Source organism: Indicator indicator, chromosome 31 (genome assembly GCF_027791375.1).
Source record: "Indicator indicator isolate 239-I01 chromosome 31, UM_Iind_1.1, whole genome shotgun sequence".
NCBI lineage: Eukaryota > Metazoa > Chordata > Aves > Piciformes > Indicatoridae > Indicator > Indicator indicator.
Window position 1 is genome coordinate 9436004 of NC_072040.1, and position 19859 is coordinate 9455862.

The 19859-nt window shown below is 44.3% G+C and overlaps 1 protein-coding gene across 1 annotated transcript in view; it reads left to right on the top strand.

Moving 5' to 3' along the window:
• Positions 1-562: 562 nt before the first annotated feature.
• CDH2 (cadherin 2) overlaps positions 563-19859 on the top strand; it is a 133596-nt gene continuing 114299 nt past the window's right edge. The window contains exons 1-2 of the mRNA XM_054394588.1: positions 563-637; positions 12835-12946. Of these exons, the coding sequence (XP_054250563.1) occupies positions 563-637; positions 12835-12946 (187 nt within the window). The remainder of the gene's footprint in view (positions 638-12834; positions 12947-19859) is intronic.

Consider the following 19859-nt stretch of genomic DNA (forward strand, 5'->3'; position numbering starts at 1 on the left):
AGCAGGGCTGAGGCCGGAGCAGTGGCGGTGCTGGCGTGTCCGGGCTGAGAGGAGCCGCCTGCCCGAGCTCGCTGAGGGGGCACCGGCGGGAGGAGCGAGGCACGATCCAGGCGTGGGGAAGGCAGGCAGCCAGCCGACAGGAATCGCCGCCGCCGCACCGGTCTCGCAGCAGCAGCGACTACTTCTTTCTTATCACCCAGCCTTTTGTTCGCCCATCCTCCTCCTCCTCTTCCCTGCCCACCCTCTGCACCGCGGAGGGGGTTCGGCAGAGAGAAAAGCAGCCTGACCCAGAGCTGAGTTTCACCCGTCCTCCACCCCCCTCTCTCTCTCTCCGTCTCTTCTCTTCCTCCCCGCTGCATCGCTGCCCATGAGCTAGAGCAGCAGCCGGCAGCCAGCGCCGCGGCAGCCGGCTTCGGCAGGCGGGGGCAGACGCCGTCCGCAGCCCCTAGCAGCTGCCGCTGCCCCACCGACCTTCCCGCTGCTCTCCTCGCCCCTCTCGGCGGGCTCCAGCCGCGCTCCGGGACTGCTGGGGGCCGCCCTGCCGCCGCCCCTCCTCGCCTCCATGTGCCGAGTAACGGGAGCGCCGCCGCGGATCCTGCCGCCGCTGGCGCTGATGCTGCTGGCGGCCCTGCAGCAGGTAAGCACCGCCGGCGGGGAGCGGGGCCGGGATGCGTCTCTTTGTTCCCCTGCGGGCGGTGGTGCCCGGGGAAGGCGGAGAGCCGGGGGCAAGGAGGGGGAACTTAGCCGCCAAAGTGCGGGTCTTGGTGAGAGGGGTAGGGGAGAGCAGCAGCCACCGTTAGCCCCTGCGGCAGGGGAGCTCCGGGGTGGCTTGTGGCCGCTTGTAAGGAGCCACCTGCTCGGGGGCAGCCCCGCAGCTGCGCTCCCGGGAGGGGAGAGCTTGTGCCCGGGGCTCAGCTGAGAGGGAAAGGGGGGTCCTCGGGGCAAGAAGGGTGGCAGTGGCGCCGCGGAGGGGACGTAGATTGTGCCCCCCCACCCTGCTGCTGGGAGAGCAGGTGCCGAAGGACGGGGGGGTTTGAGGGGGGCTGTCCGATATCCGCTCGGTCGGCAGGAGAACGGGACCTTGGCGCCGCTTGAGCGCGGAGGACAAAGTACCGGTGCGGGGAGACTGAGGGGACATCAGTCCTTTGGCCCTGCTTGGGGAAGGAGGGGCAGGGGCAGCGGGTAGACCTGCGCCTCAACTCCAGCGGCTGCGGGGGGGGGTGTGCAGCAACCCCTGCGGGCCGCGCCTCGGCCACCCCCGGCTCCCGTCCCCGCTAATCCCTTCCCGGGAAGAATTTAATCAGCCTCAGCTTGGGCGCCGGGCTTCCCCACCCCCCTGCCGTTAACGGGAATTTCCACTGGGACGGTCTCGGGCTCCGAAATGTTTAATTTATTATTATCGAAGTCCTGCTGCTGCCTCCCCCCGGCGGCCTCACCAGGTCGGGCCGGGCGAGCGGCGGAGTCCCGGGCAGGCAGCCCTCGGGCGCAGGGCAGCGGTGTGCCCGAGAGGGTCTCTCCGTGAAGAAAGTAGGGGTGGGCAGGTCGGCGCCCCTGCGAGGGCGTCTAGGGCGAGATGAAGCTGACGGGACACTGCGGGGGGGAGTACGGGGACGACAAAATGGATCCCAGTTGGGGCAGCGAGGGCAGTGCCTGCGGGCGGTAGTTAGGCTGGGCTGCGGCGCGGGGTGTCCGGACCCAGCGCGGAGCCGGAGGTGAGGGGGACCCCAAGCAGAGGCCGGGGGCAGGTGGTGAGGGTGGCGATGGGTTCCCTCCTCGCTTTGTGCTCGCTGAGCTCGTATCCGGCGCGGCACCGGGGGTGGAGAGGGCGGTAAGTCTGAGGGACAGATGGCGCAGATCATCGCCTCTTAATGGTATTTACGGTTGGGGCATTTCTGGCGGGCCGGGGGAGCAGGTTGAGGCGAGGCCGGCGGCGGGGCCGGGGGTGCCAGTACGGCCGCGACACCCTCCTGCAGCGGCTGGCGCAGGGCAGGGGGAGGTGGCGGGCGGCAGCCACTGTCCATGGTGCAGCGCACCCGCTGCTCCCGCCCGCCTCCGCCGCAGCGGGGGCAGGAAGAGCCCGCTCGTCCTCCGGGCTCCTCTTCTCTCCCCGCCCTTTGACATCTCCCAGCCCCTGACGGGGTCCCCGGGCAGTTGAGCCCTTTCCGCAGTTTCAAAGCCGCTCTCAGGGGCTGATGACTTGCACCAGGCGAGCGAGGTGCTGAAAAGGCTGCTCCGCGGCAGCCGGGGATTTTCCCTGGAGTCTGAGGAGGACACGGGGCTGGCTGGCGTGACACAGGACTGTCCGGCTGGCACTGAGCTGCTGCCATGTGAGAGCAGCCAGCCCTGTTCAGAAACTTGTGATGTGCCGCTTGCAGGCTGTTGTGATGTTGGGTTGGTTTTGAGATTTTTGTTGTTGGCATGTTGGTTTTATTGGTTGGTATTTTTTTTTTTTTAACCCCTGGGTTTGTTTTTCGCCCCTTTTCCCCCCTACTTTTCCTCCTCTATGTGCCAGTAGCTCAGCAGATCTGTACCTGCACCTTTTATTTTTTTTCCCCAAGTCCTTAGGTGCTATTTATTGTATATGCTTTTGAGTTCTGTTTAGTCTTCCTATCGCAATAAATCTTTAAAGCACAAATTCTGCAGTGAGCTTTGATTCTATCTTCTTTTTTTTTTTCATATACTTTTTTTCTTCCTACTCAGGACAGGTTTGAAATTAAAGCAGAAGCTGTGAATTAAGTGCAGGATCTAGCCGTATTGCTTTTATGTATCACTCAGTGTCACTGGCACGTTCCGGTTGGGGAATCCAATTTCCCCCTTGTTTGGGTATCCATTAAATCAGGTTAGGGTTGATTTTTAATAGTGTGTAACAGAATTGGAACTTGAGTATGAAATCAGATTTACAGACCTGCGTCTGTACCACACTTTAATTTAAATAGCCCCCCCCCCCCCCCCCCCCCCCCCCCCCTTTCCTGCATACTGCAAAGAACCTTCACAGGCTAGATGCAGTGCTAACTTTTTTTTTTTTTTTTTCCCCTGTCATCATACTTACTACGTTTGGCTTGTAGAAGGTTATCTACAGCAGGGTCTTTTGAAAGATTGAGCCTTTCTACTTATTTTTTCCTCTCTGCAACACAAAGGTTATCTTACCTTTTATTTTCTGGAGTTACTGATCACTTCATTATTCATCAGAGATGTAGAAAAGCTGTCGTTATGGAATTACTTGAGAGGACATAACTGAAAGCAGCTCTTAAGGAAGAGCTGTGAGTGCTGTTCACCTGCAGAGGAAATAGGGCTTTAGATTTCTGCAAATCTGTAACCTGTATGGGATGTAGAAGAATGAAAACTGTGCTTTTATTTTGCTGGTTAGCAGATCAGTTCGAGTCTGGCAGTATTATGTGAAAAAAACACCTGACAGAAGAGAAGATAAGAGGGGCAAGGTTTGCTTTTCTGACCAAAACAGCAGTTCAGCTGGGATAACAACGGGACTGAAGAAGCTATGGGAAAGGCAGCATGAGTTTACAGGAATTAAACTACTGTTAGAAATGAACTGGAGAGGGGAGTAGAAAGGAAGTGCTCAAAAACGGAATAATTGTTTTTAATATGTAAGGTGATTTGGTGTCGGTGGGTATTGTCCATTTCAAAATCAGATAGAAGTAAACAGTAAAGCAGCTCTGGAGCCTCTCATGCCGAGGTGACTGGTTTGAATTTGAATTACCATGTCAGAGGATGTAAGTTATTACCCTCTGCAGGCAGTTTTGGTTTGGTTCCAGGTCTTAGCAAATGCATCCAGGTGATAAAGCTCCTATCCTAAATGATACTCCTGTTAAGCTGCCCCTGCTGAGAATCCAGTGATGGCATTTCTTGCCAGCTGCACCCCTCTCAATCACCCCCAGCAGTCGCTGGAGGCGATGGGGTGAAGCAAATTAACCTGGGTTTGTGCAGAAGTGGCAGTGAGATCTCCTGTTGTGGGTCTCTCATAACACACCTGTGTCTTAGAAGTATTATTATTGATCTTTTAAAACCCTTCTATTCTTAGTAAATATGTGATTGTATAAGCACAAAAAGGAGTTTCAAGGTGTCTCTTTAACAAATCAGACTCCCAACGTCATTAACTCCTTTCAAAGTGAATTGGATGCATTTTATAATGATTTCATAAGCCCCAGAACAGGATAGTTCAGCCTTTTCGGATATAGATCTTCCTGTTCTGATTTTGCTTTGTCTTCAAAGACTCTATCTGAAAAGTTAAATGTGGCAGGATATTGCAGCAAAGAGCTCTCTAATCCTTGTCTGTCTGGTGTAGGTGATAGTGACACTGCTGACACATCCTCAAAATACAGATAATTGCAGAACTGAGGCAAAGAAAAAAAATGGAAGTAGCTCTTTGGATATTAAACTGGATGTATTATTTTAAAATTTGTTTTGTGAAAAGACCTTTTATTTCCCAACTGCTTTGCACATTTGTTACAGGACAGATAAGGTCGCTTAAGTTGGCAATGATTTTTTGGAATTGAAAAAAAAACCTGGCTGACAAAATGGGATAATTTAGTGTATTAAACAAGGTCTGATTGAGCAGGTATTGCAGTAAGCTCAAATGTATATGCTGCTGATGTAACAGAAGTTATACATATATGTGTGTGTGTGTATATATATTCTGTTGTATTGCCAATTTATGTCTTTAATAAATGTTATGTTTTCTAGAAAGCCATGTACTGCTCTCTCTCTTCATGGCTAGCACTGCTACGTAGGCATGCAACTTAATATGCTAGAAAGATGAATTCATGTTTTTTTGTGATACCTGCTTATAATATAATATAATTGCCTGAAATGATTATATCTTTGAACTACAGTTACTCTAGAATGTGAAATTCACAAACTTCCCATCTATTGTTTTCCTTTCTGATCCCAGAAATTGGAGGATCTCCCAGAAACATCACTGGAAGAGCCTTGTCATGTCCCATCTTAATTAGTTTCAGTGACACTTTTATGTCAATTTTTTTTTTTTTTTTGTAACTGAATGCTGTAAGACATAAGACAATTTAGTTGTGACACAAACGCATGTGTATATTTAAAAATAGCTTGAGGAAGTTGTGAGTAAAGTTATTTTTACTCAATACAGACAGTCTTGCACAAGGGACTTGTCATGTGGTAAGGAGCAGGAATTGTTAAATGGCTTTTCTTGCCTGAGTAAGAGGATCATTCACCAGTTAAACTCTTTGTCTCTCACTGTTTTTTTTTTTTTATTTTTAGTGCCTTTTTTATAGGTAAAGGGGGGGAAAAGTTTAGGAAACTTGGAATAGTTTCAGTAGTTCACCAGCGCTCCCATTAGGATGAGAATTTAATTTCTTTCAGATTATATACACAGAAAACACAAGTCTGCTCCCCAAAGGCTGTGCAACCTCTAACGTTCTGTGGCGTTTTTATTTTAAATTGCTTCTTGCTAGAAGCGCAGGAGGAACCTGTGGTGTGTTTACTGGGTAGCCTCTGGACTCCCCTTAACCCAGTGGCACTAGTTGTGCATAAGACGAAAGGAGACATAGAGGAGTGGGGAATGATGAAACTAAAAGGAACACTTTAGAAACATAGAATGCTAGGGGTTGGAAAGGACCTCTGGAGACTGAGTCCAACCCCTTTGCAAAGCGGGATCACTTAGGGTAGGTCACACAGGAGCACATCCAGGTGGGTTTTGAAGATCTCCTAGGGAAAGAGACTCCACAGCCTCTCTGGGCAGCCTGCTCTAGGACTCCAGCACCCTCACATTAAAGAAGTTTTTTCTCATGTTGAGATGGAATTTCCTGGGGTTGAGTTTAAGTCCGTTGCCCCTTGTCCTCTCACTGGATATCGCCAAAAAGAGACTGGGTCCATCCTCTTGACAGCCACCCTTCAGATATTTGAAGATGTTGATAAGGTTCCCTCTCCAGACTGGACAGCCCCAGGTCTGTCAGTCTTTCCTCGTAAGAGAGATGCTTCAGTCTTAGGGTGGTTTGCAGTAGCAGTGGTAATTCTGATAGATCTTCTCCTCACTTACCACTGTACTGACACTTGGTGGTTGGCTGAGTTAATACTGGCAGGCATAGAGGTGAGTCTTGAGAGGGAAAAAAAGTGTCGTAGGAAAACCAGATGTCACGTGTTACTGCAGGATGAGTTTAGGGGGGGATTTGTAATTTTGCTATAGTGTGTTTATAGTTGGTGAGTGAACTGAGAGGCATCTCTTTCACCTGGGTGTCAGGTCGTGCTGCTGTTCACCCCCAGAGGTGTCACCGGGTCTGTGTGATTCATCACTTGGTTTGATCCTGCTCTTCTCACGGAAAGATCACGCAAGCTCTATCTGAATAAAGAGGGGAAATTAGGCTTTCTATTTTTAAATGGCTTATGAAAACAGATACGGGATCAGCAGCTTCCAAGATGGAAGGTGTATCGCTGCCAAATCTCCTCAATGTTTCACTTCAACTATTTGGTTTGAGCCTGTATTCGTGTGTTTAATTAATTACCATGTTTCCAAAAGGCTCGTTTATCCTCTCCTCTAGGCACTCCTTGACATATTTAAAAAATATATTTTTACCAACAGATTCCTTTAGGGACTCCTCCATCCCTTATAATTAGCATATAATTATCACCCAGCAGCTGAAGACATAGTTAAAATTTTGTGATCCCTCAAAAGAATTCTTCCAGATAGGTCTTGCAAGGCCTCCCCTGAAGGTTGGAAAAACACAACATCCTCCTGTACATGTTAGCAGCAGCTTTCATGGGCAGAGATGTTCAATGATTAATACAGGGGGTGTTGTCAAATGAGAGGGAGATAGTCTCCTCTTAGAGAAATGAGACTGTATAGTCAAACACAGGGCTGGTTTCTTGTGGGTTTTTTAATATTAAAAAGTATGACTTAGAGAAATTCCTTTTGGTTTTGTTACTGCACTTGAATTTTTAAGATGTCCTTCTCTGATAGGAGCTGTCTTGTGTCTTGGAAGGTGCAGCACTCTCCTATTCTTCTAGCTGGAGGAAGGAGAAAGTCCAAACTGGGTTACGGCTCTGTGAGATACACCAAATGAATGTCTCCTAGCTTTGTGCTCTGTGAGATACACCAAATGAATGTCTCCTCATTTAATAAAGCAAATGAATGTTGCCTCTCAGTTGTGGTTAACAGAACAGGCTACAAACAGGACTTGTGGGACTGTAAAGCTGCAGTAACCTGTGGTAACCAGTGGTTTAAGGCAGCTGGTTTAGACCCAGATGGTAGCATCAAAATTGCTGATCCTATTATTTTGGGGAAGGTGTTTGAGAGCCTTAAGCACTGGTTTCAGAGGCTGGATTTTCTGATCTAAAATGTGCTTCATGCAGGCGAGCACTAATTGGAAGCGAAGGTGCCATAACGAAAGTCCTTTCGGTGTAACTGAATGACCTCAGGGAGGACATAGCCTGGCATCCACTTTAGGAAGCTTTTGGCTTCCACAACAACTTGAATGAAAGGCACTTTTCCTTTTTTTTTTTTTTTTTTTTCCCCTGTTGCAATCTACAGTTGAAAACAAATCAGACTTGACTACATTTGCTGGAGTACTGAGTGCCGCAGGGGTATAAACTGTTGCAGTTCTTTGCAGCAAGTGGGAGATTAAGAAAGAGCTGATGAATGTTTCTAAGGTGTTTCAATGTTTGAATCTAAAACATTCCAGAGATGTGTCTGTCACCCTGCAGAGCATCTTTTATGTGCCTTGTGGTAGTAAGTAGAAGCTTGTCATAAACCAATACCCACCTGGTACAGCTGATGATGTGCACAAACCAGAAACGGGTAGAATGATCCCTAGAGTTACCTAAGATGTGAATGAGTACTGGGCACCAGCCTGGCCTTTCAATTAATGAAAAAACAGTCTTTAAACACAGCCACAAATGCTTCTGTGATCTGTGCTTAGGTTGAATATTGCTGTCATAATTGCGAATTAATGTTGGTTATTAAGGAGGGAGAGCTCAAATACCCTGTTGCTGCTCTGTCATACTATAATTAGGCCAGCCGTCGTTTCGAGGTTCACACAATAATGCCCTGTCAATTGGCTGGACTTAGCAACTAGCAGCAGCATTACATCCAGTTGCAACTGTATATTATGCTGTTTCCTCTGATGTATACCCCTCTGTTTCTCATTTCACTACCTAGGCTTATTTTCCTATAGAAGTAAGCTACACCAGGTGTAAAAGAAAGCACTCTTTCAGCAAACTCCCCTCGCTCATTGGCACAATCAGTAGTAAGAAGTCTAATGTTTTATTACGTGCAGATGCAAACAGTGGAAAAGCAGAGACTTGGAGATTTCAGATTAATAGCTGCTGGTGAACTCCAGTGGTGTATAGCATGTGCAGAGAAAAAAAGATCAGCCCTTTTTGAAAGCCATGTTTTTAAAAGCCCAATCCTACACATGTAGGATGTGTGTTGTGATAGAAAACTGCTTCTAGAGTGAGTTTGCCTTTTAAAATAGATGTTTCTTTACAGAATTGCATTCTAAATGTGGCTTCTTGTTTGAAAGTATGGAAATTGAGAAGAGGTATTAGTGCAGAGCTGTCAGCACTGGTGAAACAATCCTGTCTGGCTTTATTCCTAGTTTAATTTATAGTCCTTTCACAAGTGTGAGGTCTGTATTGTTAACAGGCTCTTACTGGTGGTGTTTGGGAAAAAATGTAAACATGAATCCTTCAGAACTACCAAATTGAGGTTTCCAGCAGGCTATTGTTTGGCTGGTTGTTTTTGTTTGTTTGTTTTTTTTTTTTTTTTTAATTGACCTGAAATACAACTTTGATTTAAACCACTGGTTGGTAGGTACTTGGCAATCTAGGTATGACACTAAAGTAACTGAGGAGCTGAGTATGACAACTGCAGGTTTCATTAAGTATAGCAAAAGGGCCAATTCTTTTAACTGATTGAATAATAACTTTGACAGGGGACTTTAAATTTATGTCATGTTGTTTCCAAATTACAATTTGCCTACAGGATTTCATCTGAGATGTGCAGTACTGAGTTTATGTGCATGATGTGACATTGTGTTTCACTAGGTGTTTTAGCATCTGGAGATAGTAACACTCATTTTTGCAGTTAAAAATGACTGAATAAGCCATAAAGGATGATGAAAGCAAACCAGTTTTTCAGTAGTAACTCTATTTTGCTGTGGCAAAGTCTGTTAATACTTGAGAGGAGAATTTTCCAAGTGCTGAGCTTGTTTAAAGCTTTGCAACCCCATTAAGTAGGTTTTATGTGGGTACAAGCTAAGGTAATTGCTTTCCATCTTAAAATGCAGGGTTTTTTAAGTAGTGTCCTTCTGTAGATGAATGTACAAGTAATACTATCTCATGTTTGAAACAGTCTTGGGAATTGCACTAATCACACAATTGCACTAATCACACAAAATCCTGTAAATTACAATAATGTGCTTGATAATCTTCACTACTTCTCCCCTTTTGGCTCAGATAAAGGGATACAAATATTTCAGCTTTTCTCTTTTTTTTTTTTTTTCCCTTAGAATTGAAATGGTTTTAAGTCTTACACTACTCCTAGGATGAACTTGATGTGACCCAGTGTGTCTGAAGCTCCAACTTCTACTTAATTCAAAACGCCAAACACGGGGCGATTAAGAAACGCTGAAAATTTGAATTCTTCCTTCCCTTGTGTTTTTCTGCTCAAACAATCTTTACAAAGGGCTGTTTTTGGAGAGCAGTGTACAGTCTTTTGTTTCCAGATAAAATTGATGGCTGCAAATGAAAGAATAAAGAAGGCTCTCTATTCATGTCCCCCAGCCTTTGTTTCAGTGGGCATTGTTTCAGTTTATAAGAGCTGTTTAGTACATATAGATTGCTGGAAAGGCTGAAAGATTCCCAGGCACAGCGGCATGGACTTGTTCAAAGTCCTGCTATCTCCTCAGCTGCCCACCCAGGGCCTTTTTTTGGCAAGGGTACCAGAAAAAGCTGGTTTTTGAATGGTTTTTCCCTCTTGGTCACATTTGCTTTGAGGTCACCTTTTGTAGAGTAGTTGAAACAAGTCTTACTATTTTTTTCCTATCAAGTTATGGAAACATTATCAAACCTGTGATTTGAGTTCTGAAGCTGAGCAAGCTGGTACTTGGGATCATAATTAGTTTAGATTTACCACCTCTTCATCTTCAGAACTCAATGTGTCAATGGACTGTTGGAGCTTGGATGCACATCTGAGTTCCAGCTTTGCAGGTAACGTAGTCCCTTGGCAGCTAAAATGTTGCTTTGTGTTTGGTTTCTCTTTAGAGTCCTCATATAAACATTTTAAAGTACGTAAGTAAATGTAGATGAGATATGTGTAGTACTTAATTGACAATTAAAGCCATGCTGCATTTTAAGTTAACTGGGCACTTGATAATTACAAGTTCTCTTACTGGGTGCTTATGTAGGTAGTGCATTGTAGAATCATAGAATTGTTAGGGTTGGAAGGGACCTCAGGGATCATCCAGTTCCACCCCCACTGCCATGGGCAGGGACACCTCACACTAGATCAGGTTGCCCAAAGCCATATCCAGCCTGGCCTTAAAAAGCTCCAGGGATGAGGCTTCCACCACCTTCCTGGGAAACCTGTTCCAGTGTCTAACCACCCTCATGGTGAAAAACTTCCTAACATCCAGTCTGATTACCTTGGTACATTTTTGTTCTAATTTCTTCTTCTTTTTTCTTTCCAGTGTCACTGCTGAGCTGCTTAGCTAGGACTGTGTTGGTGCAAGTCCAGCACAATGTGTTACAAATCCCTCCTTGCATTAGTGATAAAGATATCCTAACAGAGGTTGGCATTCTGAGCTTGGCCATGACTGTCAATGGAGAGACTGCACTGCTGCCCAATCCCTCTTCCTATTAGAAATCCATGTGGTTTGAGATGCTCCTGTCCCACCTCTGCTTTAATGCTCTCTTTCTCTGAGATTACTGTGATAAACAATTATAACACCATTATTATCTCCTCTTTCTCCATTCCTTTTTTTCTTTTTTTTTTTTTTTCTGTAGGTCTTTCTTTGCCAAGTATCTACAGATGTGCTTACATGGCCTTGAGTAGGGTCTGCTCAAGGGAAGCCCATATGGGAAAGCAAAAAGGAAAATCTAATTTAAGTCTCAATCAGCTTTAAGTATGATATAGCAGCACAGTTGCTTATGCTGTCAAAGACCATATACTGCATCTGGGCATGCACATGGCTAGGCCTTTACTTGGCATAGTATCATAGAACTATTTTAGTTGGAAAAGATCTTTAAGATCAAGTCCAATCGTTCTCTAACTCTACCAAGGCTGGTGCTAAACCTTGTCCCTCAGCACCAAGTCTCTGTCTCTTGAAAACACCTCCAGGGATGGGGATTCAACCACCTCCCTGGGGAGCCTGTTTCAGTGCTTGAGAACCATTTCAGGGGAAAAGTTTCTTCTAATGTCCAACCTAAACCTCCCCTTGTGCAACTTGAGGCCATTTCCGCTTGTCTTATCACTTGATCCTAGTGAGAAGAGACCAATGGCCCCAGGCTCCAACTTGCTTTCAGGGAGTTGTAGAGTGTGAGGTCGTCTCCCCTCAGCCTCCTCTTCTTTAGCCTAAACAACCCCAGGTCCCTCAGCTGCTTCTCACCAGCCCTGTTCTCCAGATCCTTCCCCAGCTTTGCTGCTCTTCTCTGGACCTGCTCTAGCACGTCACTGAAATAGTGAGGGACCCCAAAACCAAACCCAGTACTCAAGATGTGGCCTCATCAGTGCTGAGTCCAGGGGTACAATCACTTCCCTGGTCCTGCTGGTCACAGTATTGCTGATAGAACTCGTGTAGGTGTGTTTGAGATTGTACAAAGGCTCTGATGATTTCCCAGATGTATTTCAGTCCAGCCTGAGTTGGCCTCTCTGCCTTGTGCTGTGTGGAAGGGGTTTTGCCAGGTATGGTCACTCTGCCACGTGTTAGCTGGGCTGTGGTTTTGTGCAGCACTCCAACGAGACCAGAAATATTCACTGAAAAGCAATCTTAGTCCTTTGCCACAGAAAATTGGATTTTATTTTTTTTTCTCCCCAACTAGGCAGCAATGTCCTAGATACCAGCTTAGCTTAGCTATCAGAAATATCTTCTGAAGGTGGAAAACTAAGGAGCAGACGAGTTTCCAAATGCTGTGTTTTATTTTTTAATAAAAAGGCATTTATGAAAGTCTTTAAGAACATGATTTGAGGGGAAACTTTTTTAACAAGTGAGAACAAACAGTTTCAGTGGCTTGGCTCATCCCTTGTTGTACAAATGTAATAATGAGCTGCTCTCCTTTTAACTGCATGTCCCTTTGAAATAGAAGGAGATGGCATTGGCAACATTTAGCTTTCTGTGGTATCCATCTGAACGCTAACGCAAATACAAGTTCTGCTAAGTTACCGCAAATGTAGCATTTCATCTGGGTTTACTTGTTTCTGGTGCAGGCTGGCATAGAAATCCACTAAATAAAGCATTTTAAATCACAGGTTGAAATTGTTCCTCTCAAGAAATCTGGCTACGAAAAAGTTGCTGATGGTTTTTTGTGCTACATTTATTTCTGGAGGAAGGAATGTTTTTTTGTTCCCCCTATGATTCCCCTTCAGTCTGGATGGCTGGTTTAGTGGAAATGTTCAGTTGTCAGAAGAATCAAGATTGTGTATTATTTAGATCTTACCAGACAAGTGGGATTTGTTCCTTCCATTCCAGTTATCAGAAAGATTAACCCTTTGCCCTCGCACTCCTAATTGCAGTCATTCGGAAACAAAGAGGCTGCTTGTCCAAGACAGCAGCGGAGTGGAGTGTGTGCCAAATGGAATGTTCCTCAACTGAATGAGGGTGCTGACTATTACATAAATTTCGTCTTGCATTTCAGGCACCGATAAAAGCAACCTGTGAAGATCTGTCATGCAAGACTGGATTTCCTGAAGATGTTCACAGTGCAGTGGTGTCAAGGAGCGTACATGGAGGACAGCCCCTTCTCAACGGTATGGTTGGAAAAGATGTTTTGATTTCTTTAATTTCTGTTGCTTGCAACCATAAATCACTCTGGAGCATTTTCATCCTTAAATAGGGCACAAGCTCTTGCAGCAAAGAACGTCAGCTGCTCTATGATTATTTTTTGATTACTGTCATAGGACTTGGAAAAGCTGTTGGCATCAGTGGGAGCACACGCACCTCTCTCGACTGTGATTTGAAAACACTGAGTACTGCAGACCTTCCTGTGGTTGTCCACTAATTGTCTTTCTCAGCACAGCATTCACACTGTGTCTTACTACCACTGACAGTACAGACATGTACTGCTGACAGTACATGACTGCCAGCAGTCTAGAGCCCATGTGGGAAAGACGAGGAGGGAAAGAAAATTTCTCTTCTGCTTTGTATCGCATACACACGCACTGTACTTGCACCTAGTCCTAGTGCTCACATAAATGCAGAGAGAGTTTCCTCACTGCTTTTTCCTGGCAACCTGAGGAGACAGCCCTGTGGAAGGCAAGGCATGGGGTAGGCAGCAACATGAGAGAGCAGTTGTCCATGACCCCTCGGTCGGTGACAACAGCAGTGAGGGCTGTGCAAGGAGCCAGGAGAGGCGGAACAGTGCCAGTGCTGTCTCATGGCCAGTGTCCTGCTCTCTCACCCTGGCACCTACCTGATCCAAGTGGCATGGTGCCCAGGCTGAGGGGGACCTGCTCCTGAGCTCAAGGCATGTTTGCTGAGTGTAAGGCCTTAGATCCACTGGACCTGTGCTGCAGTCAGTATACCTGCCTGAGGGTCATCCACCTTGGGAATTCATTTTGTTGCTCTTTTCATGTCTCTCTGGTCTCCTTTGTGTCTCTGGTCATACTAGTGTTGGGTTGATGGTTGGACTTGATGCTCTTGGAGGTCTTTTCCAACCTTAATGATCCTATGGTTCTGTTTTTCAAGGACAGAGTAGGACACACGGGTACATGCTCTGAATCTTTCCTGTATTTCCCAAGCAGTTAAGTTTCAGCATACAAGGTTGTAGAATACTTCTAAAAAATGTACATTAATTGGGCTGTTTTCTGAACTGCTAACATAATTACTTTTTTCCATCTAATTTGGAAATTGTGGAACTAAGAACATCAGTTTTAGACGTTTTCTAATATATCTTAAATAAGGACTAATTTAATTTAAATTGTTGTTTCTTTCACATATAAATATGGTTACACAGATCAAGATATTTAAATGAAAAAGATTCTAATGAGTATGCAAAACAAATGAAGTGAAAGCTGTAGTCTTGATTTTACATGCTGTATGTAGCAATTTCTCCTTAATTATGTTTTACAGACCTGTTTTGTGCTTTTTTAGAAGTATAGTGGAAACTTGAGTGCAGGATGAATTGATTAGCTTTAGTGTACTCAAGCTTGAGTTATTAAAGCTTCTTCTGTTCAGTTTCAGGGAAGTATATTCAACCACCACAGTCTTCTTTTATTAAAGGATAGCTTAGAAATTCATGTATTAAAGTAAATGTTCTGCCAATTGAGAAAATAATAAAGAAGAAAGAGAATTGTCCTCACTTTTTCACCACTGAGAGTTAATAGATGACTCTACTATAGGCTCCTGCAAGAGCCCTCAGCACTGAGAACTCCTTTGGCAGGTGATGCACAAACCTGGAGAGAGAGCACAGCAGGCAAGTGCTTTCCAAAGATGCCTTCTTGAAACCACCAAATGATTTGTTATAGGTTAATTATGACAGCATCAGTTCATCTTACAGTGGAGATCACACAAGTTTTGAGATCTGCCTGTGAAAATTCTTTTTATGGAATCACAATTTTTTCTACAGTTTCTCCCTCTTCTGTTTTGGTTCCCAAAGGGGCTGCTCACTAATTCTTTATTGGCATTGCTCTTGCAAATCTGATGATAATGACTGACCAGCCTTAACTAGTCAAGCCTTACAATGGTTTGTGGTGAAAGGGTGAGGGGGAATGGATTGAAGCTTGAGGAAGGCGGATTTAGACTGGAGATTAGGAAGAAGTTCTTTAGAGTGTGTGGTGAGACACTGCAACAGGTTGCCCAGGGAGGTTATGGATGCCCCCTCCCTGGTGGTGTTCTGGCCAGGTTGGATGAGGCCTTGAGCAACCTGGGCTGGTGGAAGGGAGATTGGAGCTAGATTATCTTTAAGGTCCCTTCCAAGCCAAAGCATTCTGTAAGTCTGTGTGAGTAGATAAGTATGTGGTATCTATAGAGCAAAAGCTCAGGTGAGGCCCTGTGTTAGCACAACCATTCTATGAACTGAGTGTGAACTGGCAGTGTAGGAGGGCAGACTGACTTCCTTTCTCATTACTCATCACGTTCACACAGTCCCTTCCCTTGCTTCCTCTCAGAAGTGAGGCATGACTGATGGTTTGTCCTTCAACGCTATTAAAACACAGCCGTTTAGGGATGTAGGAATGGCAACAACTGGATGAGGCATGCACTATGTATCACATCATATCAGCTGCTTGAAAAATGACCTGGGGGAGTTGGTTCCTTCCTACCACCATTTCCTCAGTTGGTTAATTCTTCTGAAAACTTAAAAGCATGTAATTTGCTGGTTACGCATAGACACACGGTCCGTCACCGCACAGCTCTGACTTAAATTTAATTACACTGTCATTTTGAAATACTATTGTTGTCAAAAGCCTATTTTCTGGCTATTGAACTGTTTTCAGATGCTGCTGGAAGTTAAGAGCAGTTGCGTGACGTTCGCTTCTTGGGGATAACCGTGGGCCTGGTTCTGATCTCATTGCTTCTCCTCTTGTGCTTACGCTGATATGAATTCAGAAGTGAGACGCAGAACTGTAGGTTTTCTATCTGCTTTAGAAGTGAAAGCTTTGATTTTTGTTGGGTTTGTGCATTGATATCACAAGCACAGAAACTTTATGGCCTTCTCAGCTAGCTGCAGAATAATTTGAACTCAACTTGCTGCTCCTTTGACAGGTTGCTTCTTAAAATGCTGAGCAAGGAGATGACCTTGTCTTGTTGGTTTGCTTTTATGTTGCACAGTGGGGAACAAGCCTCTTTAAAGGTCCCTGCTTTCCATCTTCCTCATCAAAACTCAATTTAACTCAGAATTATCATGACTTGTTGATCCATGCCTTTCAGTAATGTCAGAAATCTTGCTTTTTAAAGTACTGTTATCAGAAATCTTTACCTTACAGCGTGAGGCAGGGTTCCACTGTATACTAGAGAACACTTTGTATTCTCTGGGGAGGTTTCTATTTCTGTATTCATGTGGTGTTTTGCTTTTGAGGGAGGGTCCCCGTTGTTCCTATTAAGTTTTACAAAGAAAGTATCATTTTGTAACAGCCTTGTCTTTTCATTCATATAGGGTAATATGCCAGCCTCTACTCATTTCACCTTCTGTGCATGAGGGCATGAGAGGCTACAAGATGTTTAGTTGTCACCGTGTGAAAAATCATTGGAGCAATACATTCAGAATCCTCGCATGATGTGGGCAGAGGGAAGAAAAGGGAAAGGTAGCTGGTTTCAGGATGAGGAAACGGTATTTAATTAGGGAAAAGATGCAGTCAGTTGGGAAGACACAGCAAAAGAAGTTGGAAACTACTCATCTGGTAGGTTGTGACTGAGGTGTGTAGGAGGTAGCCTGCTGTATAGGCTATGTCTTGTTGCCTCCTCCTGGAATGGTGTCACCAGTGCCCTATGCTCCCATGTTCCCAGCTACAAACTTCAGCAGTCATAGCCTCTTCTAAGCTGGTATCTTACACTTTGCCTTGCATGAAGTCTGGCAAGTCTGACTTCAAGATGCAATACACCCAGGTCACCAGACACATGTAAGCTAGGTCCTATAAGTTGAATTTTGAATGTATTTATAATGCTTTGCATGTTGTTCCACTTGGTATCCGGTGAAACAACGGTGATTTTTACCAAGGGGCTAGGTGAGCTCAGAACTAGAACCTTCATTTCTTCTAAAGGCAGGAAAAAAGAGTATCTCTGAAACAAAAAGGACAGAAATTTCATGCATCTCTAAAAAGTGATGTACTGATAAAATTGTGGAGTTCTTTGGGCCTCTGGATCTTGGAAGTGTTTTAGGACTAAATGTTCCAACATTTAAAAAAGCAAATAATATGCAAATAAATCACCAGCCATCACTTAGAAGTAGATACCTAACCTACATTTATAGGCACAGCACTTCTGAATTGTTGTTGTAAATAAATGATGATTGCTGTCTGAAGGACCATGGTGTTTGGAGAAGAAAAAGTTAAGTTAGAGGGAATTAAGTTTAATATATTAAATGCCCTTCCTTGTGCTGCTTTTATCAGAGTTCATCCAGAACAAAAAAAAAGGACTTGTGGCAATTGGATATCTACATCCAAGCCTGTTTATCTAATCTTCATTCTATATCCTGCAAATTTCAAGGTAGAAATAATGTATTTCTACTCAAATCATTCACTTGGGAGGGATAGTTGAATGGTTATTTGCAGAATCATAACTTAAAGTTAGAGATTCTAACTTAGATAATTAATTTTAGTGCTTTCTTATCTTTCAAAGACTTGAATGTTGCCTATCCTGTTACTAAACACATTATTTTAGTTCTCTCCTAAGCAAATGCCTTGTCTACACAGGATTCTTAAATGAGTCCTTTTGAGTGCTGAGCTTTTTCTAAGCTGAGTTGCACAACAATAAAGAAATAAAATATTTTGGTGTTGATCACTCAGATAAGCAGTGATTATGGATGAGTAACAGCACAGTTTCATGAGCCATTTAAGCTGGGGTGAGCTGATAGCATTGCCAAAAGAGGCCTGCTTGTGCCTTCCCTCCTCTTGGAGGCTGGTACTAAGTGCTCATGAAACCATAAAACCAACGGGGTTAACCAGTTTATCTGGGGTAAAACTCACACTCCCACTCCTTAGGATTTTGCTGAAGGTTTTTGTAGGCTTAAACAGAGCCCTGGTGTCCCTGCTGTGTTTTTCTTCTAGCAGTGAAATGCTTAGAAAATAATACTTGTTTTGATGCTTTCAAACTGAGTGACAAAACTCAATTTTGGCATTCCCACTGACTTGTTTTGTAGTTTACCATTGAAAATGCAGTTGGTCTGAAACAATCCAGAAATGTGTTGCTGGAATTGTGGTACTTGGGGATTGCCTGGCATTTAAAAGTAACTGAAGTGTTTTCATGATGTAGTGGAGGTTGCATGGGTGCTGTCTCTCCCAGGTGAAGCCATTTGGCTTCCTTCTTTTGCTGGTAGTGGTGTGTGAGCATTCAAAGGGTAAAGATGCCCATCATCAGCTTAGTATAAAATCACTTTTCTAAAGGTCTTTGGGCAAAAAACTAGTCAGCAGCATCTCTTTAAGGCCTTATTCTTTTCTATAAGCAACTCTTATTCTTCTTGCTGGTGGCTTTGATACTCCACATTAACAATAGAGTTACGGAAAGTATTTTTAGTAGAATCATACTTTCCAAGAAGAGAATATCTCTCCCCAGAAAAAGAATTTTGGACTGTTTTTTTTTTTTTCCCCATTTAAAAAAAAAAAAAAAGAAAGAAAATGGTTACCACTTTGTTTGAAGTCTCTTTGCTTCAAGCAAAAAGACAAGTTGACAGGTTCCTTCCAGGCAGACAGCCAAAGAATCTCAGATGGATGGGGTCTCTCCATGAGCTGCTGGCAAGCTGGCACAAAAGGTTTCAATTATTTCCAAACGTATTTTTTTTTCCCCCTCAAATTATCTTCCTGCACCCATCTTCCCACCTCCCTCACAAAAAGAAAAAAAAAAAAACAACACAAAAACAACAAAAGGAAAAACAACCAGCCCAATAAAAGGAAACAAAAGACCAGCACCAAAACCAACCCCAAACAAAGCAAAATCCCAACCAAGTGAAAAAAAGACAGATCCTAGAGCTGCATTTCAGTGTCTGAGGGGGGATGTACAGGAGGACTGTGAAAGAACTGTTTAGAAGGGCTTGTAGTGGTAGGATGAGGGGCAATGGTTTGAAACTGGAGCAGGATAGATTTAGGTTGGACATTAGGAGGAAGTTCTTTACGACGAGGGTGGTGAAATACTGGAACAGGTTGCCCAGGGATGTGATTGAAGCTCTGTCAAGCTCAATGTGGCCCTGAGTAGCCTGATCTAGTTGGAGATGTCCCTGCTGACTGCAGGGAGGTTGGACAAGATGACCTCTGAGGGTCCCTCCCAACCCGATGCAATCTGTGAATCTATAAACGTATCTCTGTTATCCCTTGGTGGACCCTAAAGCTGTTATTGATCCAAGTACTACAATTCCCTTTGTATATCCATAATCAATGAATTTTTGACTCGAGCTCTAGATAAGAGTTCATTCTAAAAAAGACCTATGAACATGTACTAAACAATGTTAGCCTTTTTTGTAGCGTATTTGGATTAAAAGTGGAAATATATTTTATAGTTAGAAGACACTTAGTACCAGCCTCCAAGAGGATGGAAGGCACAATATTTTAGTCAGCTTTCTCCAGAGAAGAAACTTAACCCGCCCTTGTTTACTGCAGAACCAATACTCATCTGTTTTCAGTGTAAATGCTTATAAGTACATCTTGGCAAAGAGAAGCATGGACCTACAGAGAAATCACAGAAATCCTGCGTAGTTGTATTGTTCTGGGATGTCTAAATCACTATCTTTGTTAATTAGTCCAGCTCTGATAGCCATTTCTGTTTATGGTGCATTTACTTTTACTATGGTGCATTTAGTCTTTTACTGTGGTGCATTTACTCTGGTGCATTTACTCTTTCTGTGAAAGTTCTTCACAGAAAGAGTGATCTGCCATTGGAATGTGCTGCCCATGGAGGTGGTGGAATCACTGTCCCTGGAGGTGTTCCAAAAAGGATTGGATGTGGCACTTGAAGCCATCATTTAGTTAGTCATGAGGTGCTGGGTGATAGGTTGGACTTGATGATCTTGGAGGTCTT